Consider the following 21,225-nt stretch of genomic DNA (forward strand, 5'->3'; position numbering starts at 1 on the left):
CTCTTCCTTTTTGTCACCTGGAATTCATTCTTTTTCACTTTTGCCAATGCGAAATTTTAAAACGGTATTTAATTTTCATTTGCTTAATATTTATTTCAGTTCTAGTACAGAACATTTTTCCATATGTTTGTTAGTCATATGCATGTCTTCTTTTGTGATTCATGCAATTCATTCAACTGTTTAGCAATTGATCTTCTGGTATTCATATTGTTTTCTTTTTATTCTTAAGAGTGCTTTACATACAAAAATATTAACCCTCCATATGTACTATTGTATATTGCAAATATTTTCTCCTTTGTCAATTGCCATTTTATTTTGTAACTGACATGTAAAAATACTGGTCTTTTTAATGTTTTCAAATCTATTATTTCTTGCTGTTATGTTTGTTGTAATTCTTGTTATGATCCCACAAGTGTTTCCTAGTTCAAAATTATATAATATTTACTTAAATGTTCTTCAGATAATTTCATGGTTTTGCTTTATAACATTTAGTCATTTTAAATTCCTCTATAATTTACAGTACACTTGCTCCTTGGAAGGAAAGCTATGACAAACCTAGACAGCGTATTAAAAAGCAGAGACATTACTTTGCCAATAAAGTTCTGTATAGTCAAATCTCTGGTTTTTCCAGTAGTCATGTATGGATGGAAGAGTTGGACTACAAAGAAAGCTGAGCACCAAAGAACTGATGTTTTTGAACTGTGTCCTTTGGATTGCAAGGAGATCAAACCAGTCAATCCTAAAGGAAATCTGTCCAGAATGATGCTGAAGCTGAAGCTTCAATACTTTGGCCATCTGATGCGAAGAACTGACTCATTGGAAAAGACCCAGATGGTGGGAAACATTGAAGGCAGGAGGAGAAGGGGATGACAGAGGATGAGATGGTTGAATGGCATCACTGCCTCGGTGGACATGAGTTTGAGCAAGCTCTGGGACTTGATGATGGACAAGGAAGCCTGGCATGCTGCAGTCCATGGGGTCACAAAGAGTTGGACATGACTGAGCAACTGAACTGAACTGAACTGATAATTTACAGTAAAGGATAAAGTGAGAATCTAATTTTATATTTTTCCCAAGCATTGACCAATTATTCCAGCACAAATTTTCAACTAAATGGGAAGCCCTTAAAATTGAAATGCTAATTTATTCCAATTCTAAATAATGATACATACCTGGGTCTATTGCTATGTAGTCTCTCCTGTTCTGGTGCCAATAATTATTCACATTAAAGGTGTGTGTGTGTATATATATATACACACATATATATACATACATATATACATACATACATATATATACATATATTCACATTATACATATGCTAATTTATTCCGATATATTCTAATATATGCTAATATATGCTAATTTATATATAATATATTATTTATTATAATATATATTATAATTATATATAATATATAATTGATATTATAATTATATATAATATATAGCTAATATATATAGCTAATTTATATATGCTAATATATATACATAGCATATATATATATATGCTAATTTATTCCAATTCTAAATAATGATACATACCTGGGTCTATTGCTATGTAGTCTCTCCTGTTCTGGTGCCAATAACAATAATTATTCACATTAAAGGTGTGTGTGTGTATATATATATACATATATATACATACATATATATATACATACACACATATATACATACATACATATATATATACACACACACACCTTTATATATATATATATATGAAAGATCCCTTCACCAAGGGATCCCAACCCAGGGATCAAACCAAGGTCTCCCACATTGCAGGTAGATTCTTTACCAGCTGAGCCACCAGGGAAGCTCAAGAATACTAGAGTGGATAGCCTAGTCCTTCTCCAGCAGGTCTTCCTGGAATCAAAGCAAGGTCTCCTGCATTGCAGGAGGATTTTTTACCAAATGAGCTACCAGGAAAGCAATATACATATATATACATATATATATGTGTGTATGTATTCAATAATTGATAATGTTTGGCTATCTTCAAGTATTTATTGTACCAAAAGACATAGATTTAATGAGTCAGATTCAAAATGCATTTATTTGGTTTGTGATTAAATTTGCATCAAATTGACATGTTTAAAACATTGAGTTTTTCCATTTATGTTATGCATCATCATTTATTCCAATCTCCTTTATGCCTTTGACTGGTGTTTTATAGATCTGCTTTTATGGCTCCTGTAATTTCACTTCTTTATTTATAGATATTTTCAATTGAAATTTTAAATAACACTGTACACTGTAATTTAAAATTTTATTGCTCACATATTAAAAGCCTATTGATTTGTGCTTTTACTGAATGCTCCTGTTGTTTTTTCAGATGATTCTCTACTTTTCTAGAACAAAAGTGTATATAATCAGCAAAAAAAAAAAAAAAAAAACACGATACTTTGAATTCCTCTTGGTAGTTACAGCTGATTTTTTTAGTTACAGTATTTACTTTATTCAATATATTGGCTAAAAATTTGATAACTATTTTTAATGATAGCTGTAATATACAACGATTTTTAATGTCAGTTTTTCAATAGAAAAGAAAGTTGCTTGTATAAGAGAGATTTTTAATTATTTATTTTGTATTATTACTTAAAGCAGTGATTCTCAACTAATGACTAAACCACCCCATTAAGAAACATATCGGTATAGTCTTAATTTATCATTTATTCCAAGAATGCCAGCTGAATTTTACTAAATGCATTTCTGTTTTGTACCAAACTGAACAAATTCTTAGTCTTTATATTGTTTTATTTAGGTAAGTTATATTAATTAATTCATTTCAAACCATCCTGCTTCGCTTGAATTAATCACTCATTTTCCAATAAATTACTGGATTTCATTTGTTGCTGTTTTATTTAGGATACAACTTGGATGTTGCCTCAGTTTTCTCTTTTTGAGTTATCTTTAGCAGCTGTTTTAAAAATTATTTTATACATGCTTGCTAAAACAAATTGGCAATCTTCATATATTTTTCTATGCTATGGAATAGATTATACAACACAATAAGTATTTGATGACTGAATGAATGAGTAGAACATGCCATAAATTTATTTGAGCAAAATGTATTCTTGGAAATAAATATTTGATAACATTATGATTTTTGCTGTTATTGGTTCTCTCAATTTTTAGTCTTCTTTAGACAATTATGATCATTTATGTTTCTATATATAAGTTATTTTTTCTTAATTTCAGAATGATACTCTATAGATATACATATTTTTAGATTACAATTTTAATCTCTTCAATATCTATTATATTTAAATCTCCATTTCTGAATTATATTTTGTTTTGTGTACTTAGTTATTAAAGATTTACCAGTACTTCTAAAAAAAAAAGATCAAGTCTACTAATTTCCTACTTTGTAAATTACCAATTTCTGTCTTTATCAGGTATGTATTGATTTCATTAGGCTTGTGGTTATTTTGTTTCTGGTTTCTAATACTAACGACCTGATTCATTTATTTTTATATTTTCTTATTCAACAATAAAAGCATTTAATGTGATGACATGTATGGCCATGTCTTATTCAATTATTCTTATTACTGTTATTTTCCAAGTATTCTATTTATAAAAGTTTGATCTCTTTAATACAAAAGTTATTTAGGAGAAGATATATCATTTTTTTTCTTACATCTTGCAAAAGATTAAGGTAGTTGGCTAAAATTTTGTGTTAATCTCTGTTTATTTTACTGTGATTATGTTGTATATAATTTATTAAAATTTATTAAACTTTTTAATTATAATTATATTGGGGTAAACAAATGTATATTTTATATATACCAATTAAATTTTTACTAGTCATATTTCTTCATTTTTTCTTTATAATTTTAATCTAATTTAAAGGTTTAAACTGAAAGAGGTAAGCAAACTTCATTACTTTCATTATTATTTTTGTTTCTATTAATTTCCTTTCTTTTTTTAGAGATTTACTTTATATATTTCATATATAAGATATTACACTATCTGATATAAAACTTACCTTACTGTACAGATATACTCATATCTGTACTTTCATTACTATTTCTGTTACTGGTAATTTCCTATCATGTTTTTTAGAGATTTACATTTCTATATTATGTTATCCAGTGTAAAACTTTCCTTACTATGCCTATTCTTATTAACCTTTTTACAATTTCTGGATTTTATTTGCACTCTTAAATTTTAGATTCAGTTTAATCTCTTTATTAGAACACAGTTTTTAATTTTTTTCAGTTCTTGGAAAGTGGAAGGTATATTTTGCTTTCATATGCGAACAGCATTTTAGCAGGGTCTATGTTTATAAGCCAAACCTTTGCCTAGAATCATTTTCCCTACACATGTATAGATTCTTGCACTACTATCTTCTGACATTTAATGGTGTAGAGAATTCTAATGTTATCAAGCTTTATGTCTTCTTTTGTTTTTCTCTTACTTTTTTCACTGTTTTTTCTTGTGCTGTGAGGATTTGGAGCAGTCATGATTCTCAATGTTGTTCAAATGAAATGGAACTAATTCCAACTCTTTTATGTGTTTTTAGTTAAGTTTTAATTATTCTTTGTGGTGTCATTATTCTGGACTCTTATTTAAAAGAGCTATTACCAAAATGTGCTTTTATTTTCTGTTCTCTAATACCTTCTCTTTTATTATTTTTATCTCTTTATCTTATCTTTTAATTTGTGTAGATTCCATCAGTTTCTTTTTTATGTTGCCTACTCATTTCATGGAAAAGGGCTTGGCAATTCACTCCAGTATTCTTGCCTGGAGAATCCCATGGACAGAGGAGCCTGGCCGGCTACAAGTCCACAGAGTCGCAAAGAGTCAGATACAACTGAAGCGATTTAGCATGCACAAACGCACTCACTTTGAGGCAGCGGTGATTTCATTCTTTATTGCCATCAAGGTATTATTAAATTCCATCATTGAATTTAAATTCCATAACATTCTTTATATAGTTCATCTCACTCATTTTGTCTCATTATTTCAATTCAGATATTGTAGTCCCACCTCATATTTTATCTATTATCTCATAGAATTCATATTTTTTAAAGATTTACTGACAGCAGTAAACATGTATTATCTAAAATTTACTCCTTACTTCGAGAACGAACTTACGGTTGCCAGGGGCAAGGATGGGGGAAAGGGATAGTCTGGGAGTTTGGGATGAACGTGTACCCACTGCTATATTTAAAATAGATCAACAAGGACCTACTGTACAGCACATAGAACTCTGCAAATGTTATGTGGCAGCCTGGACAGGAGCGGAGTTTGGGGGAGAATGGATATATGCATATATATGGCTAAGAACCTCACCCAAAACTGTTGCAACATTGTTAATCAACTGTACCTCAATACAAAACAGAAAGTTAAAAAATAAACAATAAAAATAAATAAATAAAATTTACTCCTTAAATAAATTATATCCTCCCCCACCTTTTGCTTGGTTTATTCTTCTATTATGTTACAGAGAATATTTTAAATCCCTGTAGCCTTTAATATTTCCCACTTATCTAACCTTGAATTATGATTCTTAATCTAAAATTTAATTTCCTATTGTAACAAAACCTCCAGCTGAAGCAAGTTAAACCAAAAAATATATCCCCCTAAAATTACTCTCATTCCTTACCTCTCATTGCCTGAAGCTATGTCAGCCCCAAGACGTGTCCAGGATTTCTTAGGATAAGCACTGTGAAGCTGAACTTTCCCAAACACTCCTGAAAATAAAAGGAGCAACAGTTTGATAGGAAACTCCTTCCAAGAAAATTAAGACCACACAAGTAAAATTCATTGGAGGGCTTATTGTGCAAGATACGTGATACAGAAACTATATGTTAAGATGTCCACCTTAGTATAAAAAGAACATTTAAGTGCTTTATTTTCAGCAAGTCACCTTTATCTCACATGGCTATGAAACATTTTTCTCTTTAAAGCTATAGAGAAATGAATGCTACATCACATCTAGAAATCCAAGAGCTGGAAAACAGACCACTCTACCAGCTAACTAGTTATATTTCCACCATTAAGTGTCTCCAAACTATTTGCAACTCTGTTGGAAGCTAACTGGTTTTGATATTTTGGGTTATACAGTAGATTTTCCAAAGAAAAGGGTAATTTTGTTTCCTGAAGAAAAAGATTTGGTGCTATGAGCTTTATTTTCAGTAGCTGGACTTCAGATTTTTTTTTTTTTTTTTTTTTGCATTATAGATATCAAAGGATAGATCTCTAACTGCTTTGTTTCAAAATATAATTTATTTCAGACTCATAAATTAAAGTCTTACCAGGGACATGCTTGATGAAGTCCAGTTTTATTCCTTCAGGTCTTTCCTCTTACACATTTTATTGCCATTTAAAATCACAAGAGGCAAAATTCTCCATATTTTAGTCATCTAAATATGTTTTGAGCATGAAATCAAGCAGCACCAAAATTATGACTGTGCACCCTTAACATGTATATTTATTTGTTATTAGGTAAATAACCATAAATACAAATGAATATATTTATACATGTTTGAATAGAAGGTTCTAATATTTTCTTCCTGCACCCAAATGGATTGATTGCCTTCATACCCCTGGATTAATGTACCCCTTGTACTGAAATCCAAAGATTTCACAATTTTTAGCAGCAAATGCATAAATAAAGGAAGTAAACACCAGCCAGGCATAAATAGTATGCTTTGGGCTTTCATCCAATGTGAACTAAAAAAGCTCAATTAATTAGAACTTAATCAACTATATGTGTCAGCACCCACAATTTTACCATACTCTAATTCAGCAAAAAGTCAGAAGATAATAAAACTAAAAGAAGGATTAGTGGAAATGAAAACAATATTCCCACTTTCAGGACATGTCGTGGAATCAGTCTTTCATAACAATAATATAATATCATCATTATCAAAAAAATAATCTTTTCCATTATTAGCTAAGATATCTAGATAGGAGAGGGACATGGAGTAATTTAGAAGAATTTCTAACAACAAAGATTTTAACATAAACCATTTTATTTCCTTTAATTTACCAGAAAGATTTCCTGATCATTCCCAGTCACCAAAGGTTTACTGCAAAACGATACAATTTCTTAGTTGTTTCAAGGAGATTATAATACTTGAAGAGATTATTTTAAATTTTACTCATGCGGTGACAAACATTTCATTCCTTTTTCAATTTAGCATCAGAGAAATTTTCAAAAAATACTTTTTTGGCAATACAGCTGACATTGGGAATCAAGCCGCACACCCTCATATACTCCTAACACAAGTCCAGTTCACGTCTTTGGTGGCACTCCATGGAACATACTGGTTACCAGACCAAAAAAGTCTGTGTTCCTGTTATGATCCATCTAGTTTGTCAACTTGGAAAAAAGTAAAATATTCCTTAACCTCATGTTCATAAAAAGATAAATAGCACCTATGAAAAATCATTTGGAAGCAATAAAGCACTCTCAAAGTATTATATGGCAAGGGCTATACTTTATGAAACTAGGTTATCAAACTTCATACTATCCTACAATGATTGTTTCCATTTTACTGAGTGACTGAGATCTTATAAAATTGGAATTGCCATACAGAGAAAATAAGAAAATACCAGAAATCTATAAAGAGTCTCCTATACTTTTCCCTTAAAACTACTTTATTGTGTGGCCCTTACATTATACTTATACAAGCTCAGTCCCAGTTTCTTTGTTCTTCTGTAGATGAATTTTAAAATAGGACTTGGTACTATGGCAGTTTCAAATAAGAAACTGTCAACAGTAAATGTTTCTTAATAATCTTTAGATCTAGCAGTTAAAAATATTATGAATAACTACACAGACTGTCCAGCCTTTGGTGTCTGACCAGTCTGGATAAAAATCTAAGGTTCTAACAGCATAACACTCTATGGGTTTCAGCATATTGTTTATCATTTCTGAGTCTTAGTTTTGACATCTCTAGAATGGATACTCCTTACCAGAGAGCCATTAAATGAAATCATAAATATAAATTCTCTGGAAGAGTGCCTGGAATTTGACAGGTGTTCTATGAATGATACTTCCCTATCAGAAATACATATATTTCATTTTTAATAAGAATGGCATTATACTCTTACCAATTGTTCCTGGATCAATATGAATTCCACTGAAACGGTCACAAAAGACTCCCTCTGAAGCTCTAAGGAGAATTAGAAGCTTTTTTTCTTTTTCTAAGGGATTTTCTGAAGTACCTGTTTAAAAAGAAAAATATATAATGTAAATTTATTTGAAGTTAAGGAGATAGAAGGAAGTTGTGATGTAATTTTGAGGGTGCAAAATAGATGCTATAAAATAGAGCAGGTGGAAAACAGCCAATGTTGCACAGATGAAATAAGAAAAGGTGGAGAAATAAGATGCAGCAAACTTGTCTGAGGGAGACTGGATTACTGCTCAGCAAATATTTACTCTTTTTAAGGCAGAGTGTACTTTCCTGACCTATTAACAGTGAGCCTGGTCACATGATTTGTTTCAGCCAATGAAATTTGGGTAGAAGTGACAGTAATGCCAGTTCTGAGTTGATGCTTTAAAATGCTGGACAAGTTTCATCTGATCTTTTATAATAACATTTCCTGCCATGCAAGGAGAATTCCTTAAATAGCCCCCAGGGTCTGGATGAAGAAACATATGCAGCAGACCCAAACAAAACCCCTTAGCTGGAACCAAGTCAAACCGAGTCTGGCATCAGTATTTGTTGTTGAGAGCCACTGAAACTTGGGGATTCTTTGTTACCCAGCATTATTCCAGCAAAACCTGACATACACTGTCTATGGCTGGATCCCCACATTGCTTTGCATGTATTTTAACAATTAATCTTCACAACACACCAGAGAAGTAAGATTCTCATCTCAGTGTTAAATACTCATACAGAACGAGGAACAGGGGCTAAGGAATTCATCCAAATTTATCCAACTAGTAAGTAATGGTCTGAATTTGAACAATGATCTGTTTGTGCTGTGTTTTATGAAACAAATAATAGGTTATTATCTAAGCCTAAACTCTTTTAACAGCATAAGGACACAATCTTCAGGCTGTGATGTTCAATGAGCAGTTGTTGATGTAAACTGCAGAGTTTGGTCACTTTCACAGAAATAGAATTGTTTGGGGAAATTACTGAAACTGTGTTTCTGAGTATGAACCTATCAAAGATTATTTTCTTCAGGAATATATCTTCAGGAATATATCGCTCAGTCGTGTCTGACTCTTTGCGACCCCGTGGACTGTAGCCTACCAGGCTCCTCTGTCCATGGGATTTTGTAGGCAATAGTACTAGAGTGGATTGCCATTTCCTTCTCCAGGGGATCTTCCCAACCCAGAGATCGAACCCGGGTCTCCCGCATTGTAGACAGACGCTTTACCATCTGAGCCACCAGGGAAGTCCTGGAATATATCTTAGAGGATATGAAACATTACAAAGCCCAGGTAGCACTAGTGGTAAAGAGCCTGCCTACCAATGCCAGTGCACAAGTAAGAAATGCGGGTTTGATCCCTGGGTCTGGAAGATCCTCTGGAGAAGGAAATGGTATTCTTGCCTGGAAAATCCCATAGACAGAGGAGCCTGGCAGGCTACAGTCCATAAGGTCGCAAAGAGTTAGACATGACTAAAACAACTTAGTACACTTATTAGATTTTTAAAGAAGCAACTAATGAGAAGATTATCTCCAAACTGGATAAGAGAAGCAGACAAAACACATCTGCTATCAAACATGTCTTTCCACTTTGAAATGCCTGAAAACATAACCCAGAATGAGGCTGCCAAATATGATAAGAAGTAAATGGAAACGTAAAATGTCCTGGTTGTTCTTTTGGCTAAGTGGTCTTTCAGGGGCATAAAATCATGTTCCCCAGTTGGCACCCCATGTATACCTGGGTAGCCAAAAGCTCAGTGTGAGTTGCGAGCTTGCTGCATACCTAGCTCTATAGTCCAGGCTTCATAGCCATCGGTCTACAAACGAGTGTTCAAAGTAAGACTCAGAGAGATAAGTAAATTTTCCTGGATTCAAACAGTAGGCCAATGGGCATGCAAGAATTAGACCCCACAGCCTGTTTTCTCAATAAGATGGTACTTGGTGGCTCCACCTAGGTACTCAGCTGAGTGGCTAATATATCCTCTTAGCTAAAACAAAGACGTGCTAGAGCAGAAAGAAGGGATGCTGGGGAGGAGGAGAATGTTCAGAAAATGTGTGCAGTGTAGCTCTTATCTGGCGGTTTGAAGTCTGTCCAGTAAGCTGTTTTCCAACTGTGATTTCATTTATTTCACGGAGGGTAGTTTAGATTCTTGGGGGGGAAATGGCCTAGCACTAAACAGATACCAGAGAGAAAAAAAAAAAAAAAAGTAGGACAGCTTTTGCCCTAGAGAAATGTATGCAGAGTCCCACGAAAAGAGTTCAACGTTCCTCTAAAATCAGAGATTAAATCAATTATGCAACCCAAAACAGCAGCACATGCGGAGCTTTCACAGAAAGTCTGGGCAAAATTAGTCAGCCTGCCGTGATCTTTGGGTATCTGAAATGGCCAGAGTTTGGATTCTTCACTGTGATGTGGGGGAAGGGAAACAAGGAGACCAAGGGAACAAGCAGAAAGAAGGCAAGAATGACCTAAGAGAAGGAAAGACATGCTATGTTAACATGAAAACAGTGTCTCTCGAATGTGTAGAAGCTGTTCAATGAGAAGCCTTAAAGTTCAAACTCCTCACTGAATGCTCAAATCCAGCAAAAGAAAGGTGAAGCGCCCTCACCAGCCTGGGCTTTGTCCCTAATTGAGAGGAACCATAGCTAAGAGAAGGATCTAGGAATCATACAATTCTCCGATTTTCCTCTCTAAAGCTGCTTAGAGATGCTCTAAACTGTAACAAAAGGCATTTTCAGGCTTGATGGATGCAGATACTCACAAAGGAGGGGAAATTGTTGTTGCCATGCTGCAGAGACAAGCCAGGTGTTTTTGCATACATGATTTCACTGAATTCTCACAACCCAGTGATGGATATCGCTAAGGTTCTCATGAGGAGATGGCAACAAAGAGAGGTTAAGGAGCATTTAAGAAATGACACAGCTAAAGAGCAGGGGAGCTGGGCTTAGGCTGAAAAGTCCCATCAGTGAACACGTGGCCACAGAGGAACAGGAAAGAAGTAAAGAGAAGTTGTCACAATTTAGGATGATGGTGGGCAATGGAGGGGAAACAGAATACGTTCCAGATGCTAAAATCACCTGGGGAGATGGAAGGAAAGTAAGTTCTGGTATATAAAAGATAACTGTTATTATAATGATTTGAGGAATATGGTACAAATGGATTCCATGAACTTCAAAGGTAAGAAAAAGGGAAAAGGGCCTTATATGATTTTATTAACTCTTTGGTAGAATCAATTACAAACCTAGTTTACACGTAAAGTCCACCCTTTGAGCATGACTCTCCATACCTGGTAACTAAGCCAACATACACTGAACTACTTACTTTCTGCTCCCTCTACCCTCCTATGTGTCCGTGAGATTCCCCAGGCTTTTATATGCCTGCCTCATCCTGTCCTGTTCCTAATCACCCCTCAAAACTTGGCTTCACTGTAGTTTATTTCTAAAAGCCTCCTATGACCTTGAACTAGATGTCCCCTTGTGTGCATAAAAAGGTCCGGGCCCCTTGTTGCAGTAAGTCTCCTTTGAGGAACTTGCCCTAAAGAAATAGTATGGAACACAGGCAAAGGTCAAGGCCCAAAGTTCTCCTCTGCAGTGTTATCTATTTATAATTGCGAACATTGGAAAATGCTTTGAAATAGCAAATGATTGGAAACAAATTTATGCCTTCAGAACTACTCCCTTCCCCTGCCTGTCAGTTTCCTTGCCACGCTAAAGAGCTGAGCCACCTTAACCAAGTCCCCAGACAAGACCAAACCAAGCTCAGAGGCAACCTTCTCTACGATCCTTCCTGTCAACTACATCTGTGTTAAGGGGCCTTCTGTGGGCTACCACACATCCCGTGTTTTCCCTCAATGCTTCAAAACTGTATTCTAAATGCCTTCTATTAGGCTTCCTACTCTTTACAGTACACTCCCGGAGAGAAAAGGCTGTGTCTTTCTAGCAGAGTTCACTTATAGTTTGTCCCCCAAACAGTGAACTAGGTAATTTTAACCAGTCCTCTTGCAGAAAACAATCAGATACTCCACAGTAAAAAAGACTCATTTCACCCATAAGAATACTAAGTATGTATGTGCCTAGCATCATAGCTTCAGAGTAAATAAAGCAAAAATTAAAAGAAGTATAAGGAAAAGTAGATATACCTAAAATAACAGTGTCAAATTAAACACAACTGCTCATAAAATAAACAAGGAAATAATAAGGATGTAACAGTTTTGACTAATACAATTAACAAATAATAGGTGTAGATGGGAAATAGACTCATAAAGAAAATATATTATTTTCAAGCTTGCATAAAACATTCACAAATATGGATCATATGATGACCCTAAAGCAAATTTAGCAAATTTAAAAGGATTAAAACCATACAGCATATGTTTGCTTACCATATTTCAGTGAAAATATACAGTTCATCTAGGGAAAGATCTATAAAATGAATTATATTAAAATAAAGGTTTTCCAGTTATCTAGAAACACCATTAGAAGACTGAAAAAGCAAGCCACAGATTAGGCAAAGGTATTTGCAACACATATAACTAACAAAAGGTACTTTCCAAAATATGTAAGTGACTTCAACAAATCAATATAAAAAAGATAATTCATCATTTAAAAGGGGGCAAGAGAGTAGCTACTTCAAAAAAAAAGATACCAAATAGACAAGAAAAATTTCAAAAGTGCTCAAATCACATTAGAGATACACAAATTAACACAATCGTGAGATCCCATTACATTCCCACTAGCATGGAGAAGGCAATGGCACCCCACTCCAGTACTCTTGCCTGGAGAATCCCATGGATGGAGGAGCCTGGTAGGCTGCAGTCCATGGAGTCGCTAAGAGTCGGACACGACTGGGTGACTTCACTTTCAGTTCTCACTTTCATGCATTGGAGGAAGAAATGACAACCCACTCCAGTGTTCTTGCCTGGAGAATCCCAGGGACGGTGGGGCCTGGTGGGCTGCCATCTATGGGGTCGCACAGAGTCGGACACAATTGAAGTGACTTAGCAGCAGCAGCAGCAGCATGGATTCCTGTTTATGTGCTCCTTATTTTATGAACTTGTCTGTACATGTGTTATATTTTATACACATGTCATATTCTAAACACAGTAAGTGATTATATTTCAAGGATACTCATCAATAAGTACTTATTCATCAAAAGAATGAAAATTGGTCAAAATTACGTTTGTTTTTCTGCTTCTCTAAACCATTAAATGTTTTAAAGCTTTAATGAAGTATAACTGACATACAAAAAATGCATATTTTTAAGGTTTATTTACCAAAATGGTTACTGTTAAGTCAGTCTAGTAGACACAAACCCAAGATAGATCGTGCTTTAAAACCTATACATTTAAGAAAAATGTGATGTTTGTCAGAGAACTAATATCCATCTGAAAATAGATAATTCTATTCTTGATCTGATATTGAAATATGTGCTATTGAACTGTGGGCTACCAATCTTCTTAGGACCTCACAGAAATGGAGTTTAGTGCTTGCTGAACCTATAAAGAACACAGCTGTTATGCTCTTGCCCTTGTAGTTAAATAAGTACAATATTTATAAGCCATATTATTTTGATTTCCTTTTTATTAACCAGTAGTTTGATTAGAGAATGATCAGTGTAGACAGAAACTGATTAGTTGGCTGATGATCTATATTAGTTAAGTTACAAACTATTTAACAGATATCTATGTACCCTTAAATTTACATATGAAATATATAGTTAATTTGTTATATTTTTAATCATAAACTTGAAAGAATATATTTTTTTTTGGCTTGGGTTTTTTATTTAATATATTATTTGTAAACAAACATCATCTGAGGATTCTCTCTGGCAACTCAAGAAGTCTGACTATTGGGTATTGTGGCTTTAAGCTGGAGGATATGTTTTCATCTACACTTTTCTCTGGTTTGTCTCCTTCTTATTACTTAATCATCCAATGAGCCTTACAGAACTGTCAGTTTGGAAGGCAATAAACTGTGTATGGATTTTTCTTCTTCTTTAGGATTGAGACAGTCCCAATCATGGAAGCAATGAAACTTCCATACACGTAGTACTTCATTTCCTGACAATCAAAGTCATGTGCTAATGATGACCTTAGGCTCCTGGCTACAAATGTGAGACAGGGCTGACAAATACCCATCATGGGCTCTGCAAAACAATATGTGACAACTTTTAGGCTAAAAACCCAGTTCCTACCATAATTACTGAGTGACTAGGCAGTGCATCATGTGACCTGGCTCTGACAGGCCAGGTATAATGTTCTGCAGAGTCCTCAGGGACACTGAAATGTGGGGCATGTGTTGTTTACTTAGGGATCAAGGAGATTTCTGTGAAGTTTTGAAGACACACATATATTATTACTGATTATCCCTCTCTGAAATTCTCCTACAAACTATCACGAGAGAATTTTCCTTTTGCAATTTTAAAAGTATGCATAAGATTAAAACACTTTCCATCGAGTTGCACATTTGGATCAATAACATGTTAACATCACTGATATCTAAGATAACAAAGCATACAAATTAAAGCATGGAAATGATGTCTCATCTGAAAAAGGACAGTGGTGTAAAGGATGCGTACAGACAGCTATTCCTGGGCAAAGAAATACAAACATTTAAAACACTCAACAAACCAATGTTTATTGAACAGGCTTTGAGTCAGGCATTTTTATAAGTCTTCCTCTCCTAGACAGAGTAAGACTGAAAATACTTTAGATTTGTACAAGATCACCAATTTTTTCAATGTGTTTTTACCCCCGTTTATTTCTCCCATATGGGGGTGGGGAAACATAGTCGCTTATACATTAACACTACAAGTCCGTCCTCGCAGATGTTGAAATTTAAGTGTCAGGAGACTGGATGTATTGCAAGAAAAAGGTATTAAGCTGAAAGACAGACTTAGATGTGTTCATTCATTTATATATACACTAGTCAGTTATGGCACATTATCAGAAGTGTACTATGTCCTAAGTACAAAGGTTACAAAAATATTGTAAAGTCTATCATCTAATACAGAGAAGACATTCATGAGAACATACCATTTCATAACATAAAAATGAGTGCAATAATGATGATATGAATGATAGAATGAGCCAGAAGAAAAGATACACTAAAACCTACTGAATGGAGACAGAAAATGTTCATAGTAAAGGTAATCCTTGGGCAAAGGCTTGAAGGACAAAGATTTGAAGTGACTAAAATAACTTCTAACTCTGGTCCTGCTCTTTACCAGCTATGAGACCTTGGAACCAATCAATAATCTCTGTGGGTCTCAGTTCCATCATCTACATGCTGATACAGATGATTCACACAATCTCTGAGGTCTAAGATATCATAGTTATAAGTCCACTATTGGGGAATTTTCCAGAAGTTGTGTAACAAGTTGCTAAACTAGATTTATGATCCAGATCTCTAGAATTCCCATATTCATGAAGGTCTTAAACTAATTTCTGTCTTGTTAAAGTCATACGCATAAGATTATAAAAAAGTAGCTATTTTGGGGAGGGGATGAGATGTATGGAGAGAGTAACATGGAAATTTACAATACCATATGTAAAATTAAACAGCCAATGGGAATTTGCTGTACTAAAAAGAAAAGAGCCTGGTTTAAAAATAAATACAGGAAAGCATTCACAGCAAAAAAATCTATTCATAAAAATCAGTTCAGTTGAGTCGCTCAGTCGTGTCTGACTCTTTGTGACCCCATGAATAGCAGCACGCCAGGCCTCCCTGTCCATCACCAACTCCCGGAGTTCACTCAGACTCATGTCCATTGAGTCGGTGATGCCATCCAGCCATCTCATCCTCTGTCATCCCCTTCTCCTTCTGCCCTCAATCCCTCCCAGCATCAGAGTCTTTTCCAATGAGTCAACTCTTCGCATGAGGTGGCCAAAGTATTGGAGTTTCAGCTTCAGCATCAGTCCTTCCAATGAACACCCAGGACTGATCTCCTTTAGGATGGACTGGTTGGATCTCCTTGCTGTCCAAGGGACTCTCAAGAGTCTTCTCCAACACCACAGTTCAAAAGCATCAATTCTTCAGTGCTCAGCTTTCTTCACAGTCCAACTCTCACATCCATACATGACCACAGGAAAAACCATAGCCTTGACTAGACGGACCTTTGTTGGCAGAGTAATGTCTCTGCTTTTGAATACCTAGGTTGGTCATAACTTTCCTTCCAAGGAGTAAGCGTCTTTTAATTTCATGGCTGCAATCACCATCTGCAGTGATTTTGGAGCCCCCAAAATAAAGTCTGACACTGTTTCCACTGTTACCCCATCTATTTCCCATGAAGTGATGGGACCACATGCCATGATCTTCATTTTCTGAATGTTGAGCTTTAAGCCAACTGTTTCACTCTCCTCTTTCACTTTCATCAAGAGGTTTTTTAGTTCCTCTTCACTTTCTGCCATAAGGGTGGTGTCATCTGCATATCTGAGGTTATTGATATTTCTCCCAGCAATCTTGATTCCAGCTTGTGCTTCTTCCAGCCCAGCGTTTCTCATGATGTACTCTGCATAGAAGTTAAATAAGCAGGGTGACAATATCACAGCCTTGATGTACTCCTTTTCCTATTTGCAACCAATCCGTTGTTCCATGTCCAGTTCTAACTGTTGCTTCCTGATCTGCATACAGGTTTCTCAAGAGGTAGGTCAGGTGGTCTGGTATTCCCATCTCTTTCAGAATTGTCCACAGTTTATTGTAATCCACACAGTCAAAGCTTTGGCATAGTCAATAAAGCAGAAATAGATGTTTTTCTGGAACTCTCTTGCTTTTTCAATGATTCAGCAGATGTTGGCAATTTGATCTCTGGTTCCTCTGCCTTTTCTAAAACCAGCTTGAACATCTGGAAGTTCATGGTTCACGTATTGCTGAAGCCTGGCTTGGAGAATTTTGAGCATTACTTTACTTCACTATAAATATATAAACACTGTAAAAACTGATTTACACATTCACTCATTAGCCTCACTCTCGACTGTATGACTGTTAGTGTTAGAAAAAATAAATAAATGAATAATATAGTGGAAAAAACGCAATTTTCTGCAGATTTTGGACTCACTTGTGTTCTTTATTGCTTTAGAAAACAACACAGCATAGCTCAAAATCCAGCCCACCCCATGAAACTCATGCCTTCTCTTCACTGGTCTCCAGCTACAGTGACTGCTTTTCTGCCTCACAACCATGTAAAGCGCATGCCTAGCTCTGCCTCAGGACTTCTGCACCAGGTCTTCCTTCTGTCTGAAACTTTTTTGTTCAAATCTTTGCAAGTCTAGCTCTTTGTTGTCTCTATGGTCTCAAGTCACACCGACTCTTCAGAAAGTTGTGCACTGACTACCTAATCTATAGTGCCAACACCTCTCTTCAGTTCACTTCTCTATTTAGTTTCCTTCAGAGCGTGCATTGCCATCTAAAATTATGTCCCTTTTTATTTTGCTATTTTATTGTCTATTTCCCCCAACAAAAGAGTACAAGGAGGAATCGTATCTGTCTGGCTCACTGCTGAATACTCAAGTCAGCGGAAGAATGCTTGTCACTGAGTTGGCATTCAGTGAAAGAGAAAGTGAGGGAAGGCCGGAGGAAGGGGATGGAAACAGGGGTAAATCTACTTTCTCCTTAAACCTACTGATTCATTCCATTTTATTGTCCAATAGAAAGCTTGCTACTCATGAAAGCATGTAAAAGTTTGATGACATCACTCAATAGAGACAACTGTTCATTTTCAAACATGAAATTGAATCTGTTCAATTGTACTTAAGACTATATTTTAAGCCAAAACATGAAGTTGTTAAAGAATAGGTAAGTGGTATTAAACTTATTAGAAGTTACTCTCCTTCAGGAAATTTTTTTCTTTGTTCAACATGCAAAGTAACATTTTGTGTCAAAAGTATATTTGACAGCCATTGTAAAAAAAGTAGAGGACTTCCCTGGTGGCAGATAAAGAATCTGCCTGCCAATGCAGGAGATGCAGGTTCAGTTCCTGGGTTATGCAGATCCCCTGGAGAAGGCAATGGCAATGCACCGCGGGTTTCTTGCCTGGGAAATCCCATGGAGCCTGGCAAGCTATAGTCTGAGGGCTTGCAAAAGAGTCAGACACAACTGAGTGACTGAACAACAAAAATAAAGACGTTAAAAGCTGGAATAAGATGGTCAATTTACTTTCCTGATTTTATTCTTTCTGCTGTATCTCCTACTACTAACCACTCCCTCTTTCTTGCAAATCCCTCCTTTTGTTTCAAGACATTATTTTTTCTTTTCATTGTCCATCTACCTTTATAGCTGTTTATTTTCCTTTCTCTTTCCTGAGCTCAGCTTCCTCCCTTACCCTTAAAAGCCGTCTCTATCTCACAGCTTTGATTCCATATGTTTGGCTGATGACCCTCAAATATATATATTTAGCACAGTCCTCTCTTCTGAGCTTTCTCATTAATCTATTTGTCCTCTATATATTACCACTTATACATCCCACTGAAACTTAAACTTAACATTTGTGTCTAAAGGTTTACTAGGTGCCTGACACTGTTCAAGCACTTCCACCAAAGAAGCCTTTAATAAATAAATATTGTCGTTGCTGTTGTTCAGTTGCTAAGCCATGTCCGACTCTTTGTGATCCCATTAATTTACTCAGTTCCTATAAAACTCGATAAAATAAGCCTGATTATTATTGCTCCCATTTTAGAGATAAGAAAACTGAGGCAGAAATAGCTCATGTAATTTGGCCGAGTCACTCAACTAAAAGGGCTTCTCAGGTGGCACCAGTGGTAAAGAACCCACCTGCCAATGCGGGAGACATAAGAGACACAGGTTCTACCCCTGGGTCAGGAAGATCCCCTGGAAGAGGGCACAGCAACTCATAGCAGTATTCTTGCCTGGAAAATCCCATGGATAGAGGAGCCTGGTTGTCTACAATTCATAGGGTGGCAAAGAGTTGGACATGACTGAAGTGACTTGGCACACACACTCAACTAAAAAGTAGTGGGAAGGAGGTTTGTCCCAGCCTCGCCATGGACCCAGATCTCCCAACCTGAAACCTAGGAAGTATCATCTCCTCACCTCACATCAAAATTGCCACTTGATTCTAGGAATTTTTTACCTCCGCAGTACTTCCCTAATTCATTCTTCCTCTTTAGCTCCAGTGTCTTCACTCGATCTTTCACAGATTCTTTTCTGAAACACCTTATAGCCTTCTCACTTTTCACTGTGTCCCTTCCAGTACATCCGTTGCATTGCCAAAAGTGATGGCTCTAAGACCGGATCTAATAATGTCACTTCCCTGCTTAAAAATATCCAGTGCCAGGGCACTGCCTTCATGAGAAAACCCAAACTCTTTAACATAATGCATAAGGCCAAGAAGCTTCATTGGCTACCACCATTTTATAAATCCTACAATCCAGACATACCTGTTTTCTGCAATTTCCTGAAGGTATAATGCTTGTCCACAAATATGGTCTTTTCAGATCTCTTTTTTTATCTTTAATCCCTCTCCACATCGGAAGAGGTGACACTTTCAGTTATGATTTTATTTGTCTCTGCTGCTTTATTGAGACAGTTCTTGAAAGCCAGGTTCATGACTTCTACGCCTGTACATCCAACCTCTCTTGTGGAACTTGGCACATGGTAGGCAGTGAGCAAAATCAGGATGAATGATAGGATGGACAAACAAGTGAAATACTTTCAGCTTATCTTAAGTGTTTTATCAGACTAACAGGACAACCACTGAACAGAGAATGAAATTGAGTTTGGCATTTGTGATGCAGCTGTAGCCCTTGAAGCGGAGCTTTGATCTTAAACTTCCCGTCTAATGCTAACATTATGATTCCACCCTACTAAAAGTCAATTGGTACCTTTTGCCAGCACCAGTTGCCTTAAAAGCAGGACCACCAAGAAATATAATTCCACAGTGCCAGGACTGGGATCAAATGGCATCAGATAGCAGACAGTCTCTGGCAGTGCTCTGCGCCAATGCCCACATCTATTAGGTTTCTTTGCTAACTAGTCTTATTATCTATTTCATGTCGGGATTTCTTTAGGGTGTGGTAGGATGGGACAGATGGGTTGAAAGTCTCCCTTCAGGCATCATACACACAGGACTGGGCAGATGGGTTCCTTTTGGATAATCAACCTTTAGGCCTGGAACACATGGACAAGCAGAGAGAAAAAGAACATGCCATTGTCTAGTAACAGATGAAAGTGTAGTTGGGAATGGGCAAAACTAAAATAGGATTTGAAATGTGTAAGTCAAAACTGGAAAGTGCCACTGTGTCATTTCTCTTCTAAGGTACAAACTTCCAGGCAGCAAGTTTGAATTACAGTAATAAGTGACTTCAGAGACCTAAAAAAAACTTATGAAAAAAGACCTCTCTTAGCAACTGAGGATGTCAACGTAAAATAAGTTTTCCAGTAACGGGAACAAGGCTCAGTTTTATTTAATATTTCAATCAGTTAACTGGATGAGGATACAGAATATTAAACCAATGAGCAAGTGACATCAATCTGGGAGGAAAAGATCAGGAGCCAAAAGAATTTCCCCACTGTGGAAAGATGGATTGAAATAGAGATGAGTAAAAAATATTGCGCTTACGTCTCCTTAAAACCCAGGTGAAAACAAAACAATGCTTATGCAAGTGTACAACACAGAGATCTGTATTTGAGGCAGCACATGTAAAAACAGTAGGAGTTAGAGGTGACAATGCGGTTCGCATAATGAAGCTGGAAAAAGCTGTGGCTGCTTTAACAGAAGAACCATTCTCCACCAGTGAATGTGATGGAGAGCTTTCAAACCTCACTCCCAAACACTGCCCTCCTCCTCTCACAGCCCTGGGATGCAGCTGACCCACACACAGGACATCAGTGAGCCTTGACTCGGAGTTCAGGCTGGGTTTGACTAAATGGTAGCATGAGCAGGAGACAGGGGAGGAGAGAGCGTGAAATCTGGGTATTTATTCCCAGACGTCCTTCTCAGTACCAAGTGTGTCCCAGTCACACACAACTTAACACTGCTGTCTGACAACCAACTCCATGCAGCTTCCTGCATCTCTCATTCAAATAATGAACTCTTTCTTCTAGATTCTTTTCTCACCTAGGCCATTACAAAGTATTGAGCAAAATTCTCTG

At 36.1% G+C, this 21,225-nt stretch overlaps 1 protein-coding gene across 4 annotated transcripts in view; it reads right to left on the reverse strand.

Annotated features, from left to right (window-relative positions):
* PKHD1 (PKHD1 ciliary IPT domain containing fibrocystin/polyductin) overlaps positions 1 to 21,225 on the reverse strand; it is a 443,703-nt gene that overhangs the window by 140,234 nt on the left and 282,244 nt on the right. For all 4 annotated transcript variants that reach the window (XM_061398409.1, XM_061398410.1, XM_061398408.1 and 1 more), the window contains 2 exons: positions 8,071 to 8,184; positions 5,615 to 5,702 (listed from right to left, as the gene is read on the reverse strand). In XM_061398409.1, the coding sequence (XP_061254393.1) occupies positions 5,615 to 5,702; positions 8,071 to 8,184 (202 nt within the window). The remainder of the gene's footprint in view (positions 1 to 5,614; positions 5,703 to 8,070; positions 8,185 to 21,225) is intronic.

The sequence above is a fragment of the Bos javanicus genome, chromosome 23 (assembly GCF_032452875.1).
Source record: "Bos javanicus breed banteng chromosome 23, ARS-OSU_banteng_1.0, whole genome shotgun sequence".
NCBI classification, from domain to species: Eukaryota; Metazoa; Chordata; class Mammalia; order Artiodactyla; family Bovidae; genus Bos; species Bos javanicus.